The following is a 13,281-nucleotide window of genomic DNA, read 5'->3' as shown; positions in this document are numbered from 1 at the left end:
ATAACGAAGGAAACTTATAGAAAAAGAGTAATGAGGGCTACTCATTATTAGATATTAAAATATAACATAAAGCCGCAATAACATAATAATTACCTATCATAATAATATAATATGGTACTGGTTAATAAACAGACAACTGGAAAAGATTAGAGAATTCAGAAACAGTCTCAAGTACACAAAGGACAAAATCAAGGTGGCACCTCAATCAGTAAGGAAAAGATAAGACTGATTATTCAATAAATCTGATAGAGAAAAAAGACATCTGGGAAAACACCTATTGCAAATGGACAAAAGTTTTAAGTGTCAAAAAAGACGCTAACAATTTCTTAGACAAAAGCATGAGAGAAAAATTCCTTTAAAACCATGTAGTAAGGAAGGCTTTCCTAAGTAACACTCTAAATAAAAACCATAAAAGAAAATAATTAAAATTTGATTATGAAAACATAAAAAAGAAAATCTCACGACAAAAACCCATCATAAGCAACATCAAAAGATAAATGGCAAACTAGGAAAATATTATGCTCTGTCTGGGCATGGTGGCATGTGCCTGCAGTCCCATCTAATCAGGAGGCCAAGGCAGCAGGATCACTTGAACCCAGGAGACTGTAGTGTGCTAAACTGTACCTGTGAATAGCCACTGTACTCTAGCCTGGATAACAAAGTGAGACCCTCATTTCTTAAAAAGAAAAAACATGGTCCAATAACATTTTCATCTATGTTATGACATATTAGGTAGCTTTAAAAGAAAATTTAAAGGAAAAAAAAAAAGGAGGTTCTCCAATTAATAATGAGAAAAGATCACAAATATATTTTATTTAATAAAAAGATAAAGGACAGCACTATGTATAATGTGTTTCCTTCTGTGTTAAAAACAAACAAACAAACAAACAAATACACAATAAACTAAGACTAACAGTTACCTGTGGTAGTGGATGAGAACTGTGAGGGTGAAATCAAGTTTGGGCAGAACACTTTTCATTGTAAACATTTACCGTTTCTCATTTCTGAACCATTTGCTTATTCAAAAAATTAAGTTAAAAAAACCAAGTAAGCCCTCCCCTTTACTTAATATATTATATAATACAGGCATCTATACTATATAATATGTAATATATACTATATATGTGTATATATAATAAATGTATAAAGTAGACAGAATGGTCAGCAGAGTGAACACCAAACTTAGCTGCTGTTACCTCTGGAGAGGAAAGGAAGTCTGAAGTAGGATTCATTTTTAACCCTATTTAAACATATACACATACATATATATCTAGAATAAGTTTGTATTATTTTAGCTATTTAACAGTGTATTTTGGCTGGTCATGAAGTTTTTTTGATCTTCATGCCTGTAATTACAACACTTTGGGCAGCCAAGGGGAAAGGTTGACTTGAGCCCTGGGGTTTGAGACCAGCCTGAGCAACATAGAGAGATCTTGTCTCCACAAAAATAAAAAAAGTTAGCCAGGTGTGGTGGCACATGCCTGTGGTTCCCAGCTACTTGGGAGGCTGAGGTGGGAGAATCACTTGGGTCCAGGAGGCTGAGGCTGCAGTGAGACACGATCATGTCACTGCACTTCAGCCTGAGCAACAGAGCAAGATGCTATCTCAAAAAAAAAAAAAAAAAAAAAAAAAAAAAAACAACAGACAAAAAAACCAAACATCTTTTCATGCTAGCAGAATATTACTTTAGATCAGTAAGTAGCAATTTATAAATGTTAAGGGAAAAAAAAGCTTCCTAACAGCCACTCTAAACTTATTCATCTCTCCCTCCAAAGAATTGTTGGCACAAAATGTGAGTTTTCTTTCTCTTTGTTTCTTGACATGCAGTGGCTCCTCTTTATATAAGCAGCCTCATAATCTGAACCTTCACCACAATTCACCACAACATGGACCCCAAAATTACAAATAATAATCCTAAATGATTGATTTTAATAAAAATAGACATTCTTTAATATCTATGATCTGAACCTGAATTTAAAATACTTAGACGTAATCAGGAAACAAAATCAAACAGTTTTGTTATACAACATGCATGCTAAAATTACAAATGTTAAACCTAAATGATTAATTTGAATAAAAATAGACATTAATATATATGATCTGAATCTGTATTTAAAATAATTAGATGTAATCAGGAAACAAAATCAAACAGTTTTGTTATACAACATGCACGCTAAAATTACAAATAATAATCCTAAATGATTAATTTTAATAAAAGCAGATATATTCTTTAATATCTATGATCTGAACCTGTATTTAAAATAATTAGATGTAGCTGGCAAAAAAAATCAAATAGTTTTGTTATCAAAAATATAGATTCTTAAAATATAGATTCTTTGTTATCAAAAATATAGATATCTTAAATATAGATTCAAAGTTGTTTATCTATAAACAGTTAGTAATAAGAATTGATTTTTCCCTGAGGATATATTTTGCCATCATTAAAAAAAAGTAATTCCATTTACTGTCTATAAATTAAATACATAGTTATATTTTCAAATGCCCCAAAGATAAAACCGCATCAATTTTCTCTAAATAGGTGTAAGCATGCCATATAGTTATGGGTTGTCCAGTACTGTCTTTGACTCTTTTCAACATGGCTGAAGGAAAAACACAAACTACGCAGATTAACTCTGCTATAAATTCATTATATTAAACTTCAAATGGGCCCTATATGATGCCTGACATCTTTCCATTTTCAAGAATGTCTACTTTCCTCCTGGTTTTCGCACTTTTCATCGCCTTTTGGCAATGACTTCACATTAGTCCAATGAAAAAACAGACTCCTTCAACTGCTTGCCAACAAACCTACAAACTTGCCTGCAGACATGACATTCATCCCTTTTATTCAAGCCACTGAACAAGAATATATATCCCAACCAACATCTAGACATCTTCCTTTAAATACTTCATTGCTACCTCATTTTACAAAGCTAAACTATTCTCTTTATCTATAAAACCTACTCCCTTTCTTGCATTCCTTAAGTGAATATGTTGACTGACCATGTAGAAATCTTCACTCACCTATAGTATGTGATCAAGTTTCTTCCTAAATATCTTAAGATTAAGACTTGTGAGTTCAATTCTCCCTGCTAGCCCTGCTGTATTAATTTCTTGTAGTTCCTTTAGTTCTGTTTTGCATCTGAGCCTTTTCTGTTAGTCTCTGCATAAATAATCTTTTTTCAATATCTTCCTAAGCCAATGCAACCTTCACATTTTAATCAAGACACCCTGTCCCACTGCTGCTGTCCCAAAACTGGGTAGGTTTCCTTGCTAAGTTTGGTGTCCCCAGAATGGGTATATACTCTTAATATCATCAGTGTTTAACAACGTCTTCACTTGGATTGAATATTTTGAGGCCAAGGGCTTTAGATCATGTCTCTCTGAGTTGACGTTCTGTTCCCAATACTAAGTAAAGTGTCTGAACTATAAATTTGCTGAATAAGTATAAATGAATTAAGAAAACACATTGACTTACCCGTTATTTGTTGTATAGATCCATTTAAACCTGTCATTCCATTAATTTCTCGAAATGTTAGGAATTGTCCTGTCTCCAGTTTGTGAGGATGATTTTCAAGGCAAGTAACAATGCCAGGATTTGCCTAAAAATAAGAGTGATCTACTAAAAAAGAAGTTCACATATTCTTGGTGTACAAATTGAAATCTTAAGCAAAAATGGCAAAGTTATCATAAAATTCTCAAAACCAAAATTCTACGCTATTCTTCTGTTAGGAAAAGCAAGCCTTTAAAAAGCTATCACAAAATAATGATCAAATTATTACTATTTTTTAAATGAATGCTGAAAATATAATTTCTATGTTTGGTAGGAGATGTTCAAAGATTCCATGGAAAGGATCAAATATTTAATAGATTCAAAAACTCTTGTAACTTGTAAAAAACATTCCAAGTTATCTAATAGTTTTAAATGTGAGAAAAAACCATGGGCATAAATGATAAAAGCCTGACATTGAAGATCAAAGAATAGTAAAGAAGGAGGATAGAAATTTTAAAGATGGGAATCTGTTAGTTTACAGCTTGCTCAATGCTTTAAAGAAATATTGTGTAGCTTATCAGCTGTATTTCCTATAGTATTCAATAAAAGATAACACCAATGCAATAAGAATCCACACCACATTTTGGAATTTATTCTCTGTGTTTTTCTCAGGAACAAACTAAAATCAACTAGAGAAAGTAAAAGGTTAAGTAGTAATACACCTGAAAGAGTAATTCAAGTAGAATAATAAATCACTCTGTAAGCAGAAAGATATACAGAATGACTTTTCGATAATTTTTTCTTAAAAAGGCATGAGAGAGACAGTATTGGGTCTCTATCACCATGAGATTACACTGGGTTTAAAAATAAAGTATAAAAACAAGAAATATGAATTACAAATACTAGTATGTTAAAGTATATTATCATTCCCTTATTTTGTCTTCTTTTGGACTTCAACGTAAGTTGATTACAAAGAATACAAATAAAGTAAATTATTTGGGTAAAAGAATAGTAAAAGGGGATCATAATGATTTCTCCAGTTCTTTTATGGAATAAAAAATTGAGCTTATGCATGATCAAGAGTGTGGTTAGAAAATTCAGATTTTTGAATTTGAAGGTTAATTAAAACTTTCTACACCTTCTAAATAATGCTTTAGAAATATAATAAATTAGAAATGCTTTTCTCTAATATGATTTAAGTGTGCCTTTTTAGAGTATTAGGCTAGGTGACTTACAATATACTTAGTGCATCCACTATCTAACACAATAAATAATTCAGTAAACACTGAATCACAATTCATGACCCATAGGAGGTAACATAGAATAAAATTAAAATTAAAATTTATGACAAGCAAATGTTGCTCTATCAAGTATTATTATTATTTTTCTTTCTTTATTTTTGAGATGTGGTCTCACTCTGTCACCCAGGCTGCAGTGCAGTAGTGTGATCTTGGCTCACTGCAACTTCCACCTCCCAGGTTCAAGTCATCCTTCCCATCTCAGCCTCCTGAGTACCTGGGACCACACACCACCATGCCTGGTTAATTTTTGTATTTTTGGTAGACACAGAGTTTCACCATGTTGCCCAGGTTGGTCTCAAACTCCTGAGCTAGAGTGATCCACCCCTGTCAGCCTCCAAAAGTGCTGGGATTATAGGCATGAGCCTCCGTGCTTGGCCCTATCAAGTATTATTTGTTAGAGGAAATCCAGAATATTTTTAACAATTAATATTCCAGATTTAATTTAGTTTTAATATAATGAAGTCAAGAAATTAGCTACATATTCCCTCATTATCTTAAAACACTATAAAACAAATTTTACATACTGTAATACTTTGCTGACACCGCCTTTTTGAAAATAGCATTCACATCAACTTTAACAAAATTTATTTTAAAAGTTCATTAATATAATCATACTTGCGTTATGTTTGAGATGAAAATTTCTTTTGGTTCTTCTCCTGTTGTATCTAAAACTTCAAATTCATCACCGAAATCACAAAATAACCTTGACCAAATTCCATGTACATCTGCACTGATAAACTGTAAAATGGCAAAAACAAGTTCAAGCTTATTTATATAAAGAAAAAAAAAAAACACTCTACTATCCTAGCCCATTTCATGACAATTTCATTTATAATTAAGTATACCCTGTAGAACCTATAGAATACAAAGTAAATTATAAACAGGATAAACTGATGTAGACTGGTTTAGGAATCAAAGATTTTCAGTACTTTTAGTAAATGGATGTCCAGTACAACAAAATTAGAATATCAGCATATCATCTTTAAAAATTCTACGACTTTTAAATAACAAAAATTCTGTGATTTTAAAATTTTGTGCTTGTCACAAAATTCAGGCACAACATAAAAGAAATAGATACTTTGGCTTAATAGTCCAGCACTGAATTCTTACTTGTTATTTTAGGAAAGAGGAATGAAGTGCTCATTTACCAAAAGCAGCAGAGTTAATGGAAAATAGAATAGAGCTAAAAGCTGAGAGCAGAGTCTACAGAAAAAAAGGCTGAAAAACTGACATCACAAATCAAAGCCATGAAATATAAAACATTAAGTTCTTAAATCATAAATGTTTTATTAAAAGCAATTTTTCTAACACATGCATTGTCTCCATTCTGAGAATTTGTAAATAAATTATTTTTGGGCTTAAAGCTGTTTTTAGAGCTACTGCTAATAAAGAGAGATCCTTATTCTGTAATGCACCCAATCTTGCATAAAATAATGTTTTTCTAACATAATTAAGTATATTGATATTATGGTATAAGAACATATTAAAATAATTTATAATCCCAATTACATGAAGTAGTGATATGGATAACAGAAGACCACCTCCCACTTGATCATATATTGACTTTACTGATCAAAATGGGTACATATAGCATTTTTTTTTACAAGACATAAAACTGGACAGAAACCTAGAAGCTTTTTTTTAAAGTTTAACGCTAAAGAATATATAAATTATGTAAACAAATATTTTAATTTATAACTTGCATAGTTATTTTGTAACATTTCTGTGCCCTATTGTAAGTTCACTGGCTATTCTGTCTTAATCACATGCTTAAATTGTAAACCACAGCACAAATGCTCTACAGAGCATAAATATGCTATGTAAATATCACAATCCAAAAATTTTCAACACACCTACATCATAAATTATGATTTTTGACTTGTGACTAACTCAAAGAAACAAGTAGCTTTTTCCTTTTTCCAGTGAAACAATCCCCGAAACAAAAGAGATGAGGTTAGTAATGAATTCAATTACAAGTGAAGAACTGTGATTTTTCCCATCTAAACCTCTTCCCAATGTCACTGTGCACCTAAATTATGCTGGAGATTTAAAAATCTATGAGTCATTCTTGATCACTCACTCTTTCCTTCACAACTCATTCATCTATCTACAAGTTCTGTTAGGCCCCCATTCCACCCCGCCCTTTTTCTTAAACAAAAGACACTTCAAATTCAATGACTTCTGTCTATCTCTATTCCTAAGTCTTCTGTCTAAGATACCAGCATCTCTCAGCTGAACTACTGCAGTAACTACTAACTAGTCTAGCTGCCTCTACTTTACTCTTATAATCCAACAGTTCTATTTCTTTTGGTTATCTTTCATGACCTCTTCATACTCTTAAAAATTATTGAGGACCCAAAGAGCTTTTGTTTATGTGAGTTACACCTATCAATATTTACTGTGTTAGAAATTAAAACTGAGAGAAATTTAAATCACAAGAATATACACATTCCATTGTCAGAGCAAGGATATCACCACACATCATATAGACTCTGGAAAACTCCACTCTGCCTGCTAAGATAATCAGAATGAAAAAGGCAAATAACATCTTAGTAATATGAAATTAAGAAGTTTGACTGTGCAGAACCACTGAAAGGGTCTGAGGGATTCTTAGTGTCCCTGGACCACACTTTGAAAAATACAATTATAGTCTTCTCTCCATACAGCAAGCCATAGTGATCCTTTAAAAATATAAAACAGATTAAAACTCACAGGCCTAAAAACTCAAATGTCTTCAAAGATCTTATAACGTATGGCCCCAACCCACTTCTCCCAAACTAATCTTCTGGTATATTTTACTCCTACTATCCTCTCCTCTTTACCACTCTGTTTTGGTCCTGCTTGCCTCTTATTGTTCCTCAAAACCACAAACCTAATTTTTACACTTGCAAATGTTTACATTTGCTGATTCCCCTGCTTTGAATGCTTTCCCCTAGATCTTTATATAGCCTGTTCTTTCTCACTATTCAGGGCTCTATTCAAACGTCATCTCCTTAGTGAAGACTTCTCTAACCTTCTAATCTAAGAGAACCAGAACTGGCCCTTCTCCCTACATCATGCAGATATCATTCTCTATTTTTCTTTTTGTTTTTTTTTTTGAGACAGTCTCGCTGTGTCGCCCAGGCTGGAGTGCAGTGGTGCGATCTCTATTTTTCTTTATTCAGATTCTTTTCTTCATAGGATTTGAAACTATTTAAAAACACACGATGTATTTATTTTCTTGTTTATTGTACATCTTCCCTAGCAGAAGGTAATTTTCATGAGTAAGAAAATTTGTCTCTATTCACTAATGTATTTCTAGTGGCTATAACTATCTCCAGTACATAGATAGTCAATGAATATTCATTGAATGAACCACTGGACTTCTAGAAAATCACCATCATAACGACATTTAAAAATAGAGGCTGGGCGCAGTGGCTCACCTGAGGTCAGGAGTTCGAGACCAGCCTGGCCAACATGGTGAAATCCTGTCTCTACTAAAAATACAAAAAATTAGCCGCGCATGGTGGCGGGCACATGGAATCCCAGCTACTTGGGGGGCTGAGACAAGAGAACAGCTTAAACCTGGGAGGCAGAGGTTGGGGTGAGCCAAGATCGTGTTACTGCACCCCAGCCTGGGCGACAGAATGAGATTCTGTCTCGGAAAAAAAAAAAAAAAAATAGATGATGATTTCAATGTTTATCATCCTTTCCATTCCTAACATTAATTCTTCCTTAGTTTTGGCAATCTGTCTATAAACCAAACTTAGATCCTAGTTTTAAAAACAGGAAATGAATATATCAAAATTAATGAAAAAAATCTTATTGTGATTATTATGTAAAAAGTTTCTTATACAACCCATCAATAAGTTAAAAATTCTAGTAGTGAAAGTGGTTAACTACATGTCATTACTAAATGATACAATTACCTTAATTGGAGGGCACTGAGAACGGCAAAAGTCATTGATCTTCTTCTGCAACGGAAGTTTCATCTCAGTCAATACTACACACTGTTGAAAAAACAACAAATTAAAAACTAGAAAATACATAATTATTTTTGTAACATACAATAATCAGAAGCATGTCAGTTTGCACTGTGCTAAAGACATATCACTAATCTCACTGAAAAGTTACAATCCTATGGAATTCCATTCCAAGGTTAATACCTTCACAAAGTACAGATAACAAAAGTAAAAATAACATATACAGGGGAAAACCTGCACACATAAAACTTGATAACCATCACAGGCTTTACGATTAGAAGCAAACCTTAATATTCTATGTGGTATTTATGGACTGTAAGTGATTAGATTTGCTTCATGTATTACTATCACAAAAATACTAACCTAGCTACCAGAGTATTACTTTCATGCTAGCTTAAAAACCTGACAACATTTTTAAGAGACACATTAGTTGGCTACTAGAACAAGTCCATCTATGGATTTAGTTTTTTTAAATCTAGCTTGCAATATGGTTTGCTTCCTGTAGGGAGACATTCCTCCATGGGTCTTTCATCTATACAGTCTCACAATGTATGCCATGAATGCAAGGTCCTTACCACTCTTTACTTGAGGTCATTTCTCAGAATTGTATTTGCTGTGTAAAAACTTAAGGGATGAGGTAAGGTCTTCCTCAGGGACAAAGAGACGTCTTAGCTTGCTTTAAAACAGCCAATTCCCCAAGCTCAGCATTCTTGTCTAAAGCAACCTACTACATGTGCAGGCATTCACTGAACTCTCTGCCTTGAAATAGAGGGACTTGGGGGACAGGAGGCGAGGAAGAAAATGCAATATAATGCTCATGTTTTTTATTATGCACTGAGTAATAAACTTCTTAGTCTCTGACCCAGGAATCTCATATTTCCTGCATCTGTGAAACAGTAACAGGCTAGGTTGCAAATAATAAAAAAATCAAAGACTAGACCCAACACATACTGAAACTGATTTGAGTTTTATCAATGTTAGAAAATTCTCAGCCATACTTTCTTTGAATATTGCCCTTTTCTATTGCTATCTATTGCTATCTAGAAATCCAATCTCATAAATTGGATCTTTTCTTTCAAGCTCTCATTTATTTTAATTTGTCCATAGTATTTTCTCTTATTTCTTTTTTGGTTTTTTTTTTCTTTTTTTTTTTTTTTTTGAGACACAGTCTCACTCTGTTGCCCAGGCTGGATTGCAGCGGTAGGATCTGGTCTCACTGCAAAACCACCTCTGTCTTCTAGGTTCAAGCAATTCTCCTGCCTCAGCCTCCCCAGTAGTTGGGATTACAGGCATACGCCACCATGCCCAGCTAATTTTTGTATTTTCAGTAGAGACAGGGTTTCACCATGCTGGCCAGGCTGTTCTCAAACTCCTGACCTCAGGTTTTCTGTTCACCTTGGCCTCCAAAGTGCTAGGATATTTTCTTTATTTCTATGTGCTATAGTTTTGGTAATTTCCTCAGGTCTATCTTTCAATTCACTAATGTTTATTCCAGCTATTATCTATTTACTGTTTAATCTATCCAATGAATTTTAATTTTTAAGACTTCATGTTCATTTCCATAAGTTATACCTCGTTCTTTATCACATCTGCCTGGTCTTTTTCAATATTATGTATTTAATAACTTCTTTTGAGATTTAGTAGTTTTGAACATCTGTATTTTATAATCTTTCTCAAACAATTCTATTGTCCTAAATTCTTGGAGGTTTAGCCTGGGCATGGTGGCTCACACCTGTAATCCCAGCACTTTGGGAGGCCAAGGCAGGAGGATCACCTGAGGTCAGGAGGTCAAGAGCAGCCTGGCTTACATGGTGAAACTCCATCTCTACTAAAAATACAAAAATTAGCAGGGCGTGGTGGCACGTGCCTGTGATCCCAGCTACTCAGGAGGCTGAAGTAGGAGAATCGCTTGAACCCAGGAGGCAGAGGTTGCAGTGAGCCCAGACTACGCCACTGCACTCTAGCCTGGGAGACAGAGCAAGACTCCAGAAGAAAAGAAGGGAGGGAAGGGGAGGGAAGGGGACGGGAGGGGAGGGGAGGGGATGGGAGTGGAGGGGAGGGGAGGAAAGGAAAATAAAGGAAAAGAAAAAAGAAAAGAAAAAGAAAGAAAGGAAAAGAGAAAAGAAAAGAAAAAAGAAAAGAAAGAAAGAAAAATAAATAAATAAAAATTATTTGAAGTTTAATAGTTTGTTGACTCTAGCTCATACTGAGCTGCTCTTTTTTCCCATCTTGTTATTTTGTACTGTGAACTCAAAGGGACTTTATATACTGCAATACCCTGTAAGTTAGTTGAGGGTATACTTCTCAAGATTTGTTTAGTTTTGTTTTTGTCTGGCACATTAGGGCATGCCCATTATAGTACTACCTTTTCTTCGTATTTTTTTTGAGATGGAGTTTTGTTCTTGTTGCCCAGGCTGGACTGCAGTGGCGCAATATTGGCTCAATGCAACCTCTACCTCCTGGGTTCAAGCGATTCTCCTGCCTCAGCCTCCCAAGTAGCCGGTATTACAGGCATTCACCACCACACCTGGCTAAATTTTGTATTATTAGTGGAGACGGGGTTTCTCCTTATTGGTCCGGCTGGTCTCAAACTCCTGACCTCAGGTGATCCGCCCACCTTGGCCTCCCAAAGTGCTGGGATTACAGGTGTGAGCCACTGCGCCCAGCCTATAGTACTACTTTTTACATTAAGTTCTCAGTTTAGGAATTTCCAGATCACAAAAGATTATAAAGTTTAATCTCTAAACCTCTGTGACAGCAGGCCTGTGGTTATGAATTCCCCAGGAAAACCTTTACTTTTCATCCAGAGCTCAAGAGAAAACAGACAAGCTTCTTGTTCTGATTGGTAAAGATTGTTCTTGTCTACCCTTTCTCTGAGGGCATAGCTCTCTGAGGCTCCAGCTTTATGAAGAAGGGGAGGTCTCAATTCCATTTCTCTAGTTTATGTAGTTCTAGGTCTGAATCTTCTGTTTCTATGTGAACATCAATTCCCAAGAACTTTGGTTACTGTGACAGACAACTCTTGTCACTAAGAGTAACTACAGATAATAGTTCACTAGTCATTTAGCTAACTGTTCATTTGTGGCCTCTGAGCATTTTCCTAACATTATTTTGAGCTTGGATAGTCATTTAAAAGAAAGTCTGTTTAGAAATTCTAGAAAGTCTGTTTAGAAAGTCTGTTTAGAAACACATAAATAGATTTTCCTAACATTATTTTGAGCTTAGATAGTCATTTAAAAGAAAGTCTGTTTAGAAATTCTAGGTGCTTTGCACCAGGATGAATTTTAAGTTATCTAGTCCAGAATAGAAGTCTATATTCATTTTTAAATGGCTAACAGCATAATTTACTCACAGAAAAAAAAAAAAAAAAAATCAGGGTCAACCTAGTCACTTTTACAATATACAATGTCCTGGGAATTTTGTTGTTGTTATTTAAGGAATTGTTACCTATAATAGATTGAACTACCGATCCAAGTATTTTTACTCCCCTGTAATTGTACTGCTTGCCCGTGGCTTTAGGAAGAGTACTTTTCTGCTTCTTGACTTTAGGCTTGATAACGTTGACTTGCTTTGGCTGACAGGATGTTAATGGACATAAAAAAACAGAGGCTTGAAATGTGCATGTGTGTCTGGACTTGACCTTCTGTTTCTTCTACTACCATGAGAACATGACCTAGGTAGCCTCCTGGTCCCAGAAGAGAGATACATGGAGGAGAACCAAACTCTGGAGTTTAATCCAGGCTGAGTTCAGCCTAGAAACCACAACTGACATTCAGTTACATAGGAGAGAAATAAATGCATGTTGCTATAAATCAAAGTTTTGAGTAGTTTTTAATGGATATTACAGAGAAAAAAGTCAACTGATAAAACTACTTTGTCAGTAGTTCTTAGGTCCCTTCCTTAAAATGGAGAATTAGAAAGGTTTTATTCTGATATGCCTTCTACCTTGAAATTTTTTTGTTCTGTTTCTCAATACACTAGGTTAAATTAGTTAAACATATTAATACTTAACAATTTCGCCCTGGAATCTGTCAATAACATTTAATACAAAATGGAGTACTAACCTGGTATTTGTCTAAAAAGGAGAGATCTGTGGTCTCATTGAAAGAAACAGAAGATGATGTGACATGAACATAAGGATTTAGTTCTGCAATATGTTTAAGTACAGCTTCAGCCCTAAAAAAATAAAATAAACTTTTACTGTCCTTTCATTCAATATACTCAAATCTCTTCAAGCTAGACACTGTAATGACATTAGAGGAACCTGACATGTTACAAAATTTCAATGGAAACTTACCTGGCAGAAGAAAGAAACCAAGACTTACCTGTCTTTACAGATAACTATACAATCTTGAAATAATATACTATCATATTCCACAGTAAACCACACAATCTCTAAGCTCCAGGCTCCTTAACTTTCTTAATAATTTAGCAACACTAAAATCTGTCTTTAATAAATTCAAGGAAATACATTTCTAGGTAGCAGTGTAATATATATAAAATATGTATTTATATATAATATATA

At 34.2% G+C, this 13,281-nt stretch overlaps 1 protein-coding gene across 4 annotated transcripts in view; it reads right to left on the bottom strand.

The window, feature by feature from the left end:
• Window positions 1–13,281, bottom strand: part of UBA6 (ubiquitin like modifier activating enzyme 6) — a 73,967-nt gene that overhangs the window by 45,322 nt on the left and 15,364 nt on the right. For all 4 annotated transcript variants that reach the window (XM_023232137.2, XM_023232141.1, XM_023232140.3 and 1 more), the window contains exons 6-9: window positions 12,821–12,932; window positions 8,703–8,783; window positions 5,410–5,532; window positions 3,479–3,602 (exon numbers count right to left, since the gene is read on the bottom strand). In XM_023232137.2, the coding sequence (XP_023087905.1) occupies window positions 3,479–3,602; window positions 5,410–5,532; window positions 8,703–8,783; window positions 12,821–12,932 (440 nt within the window). The remainder of the gene's footprint in view (window positions 1–3,478; window positions 3,603–5,409; window positions 5,533–8,702; window positions 8,784–12,820; window positions 12,933–13,281) is intronic.

The sequence above is a fragment of the Piliocolobus tephrosceles genome, chromosome 3 (genome assembly GCF_002776525.5).
Source record: "Piliocolobus tephrosceles isolate RC106 chromosome 3, ASM277652v3, whole genome shotgun sequence".
Classification (NCBI taxonomy): domain Eukaryota; kingdom Metazoa; phylum Chordata; class Mammalia; order Primates; family Cercopithecidae; genus Piliocolobus; species Piliocolobus tephrosceles.
This window is presented reverse-complemented; position numbering and strand designations above follow the sequence as displayed.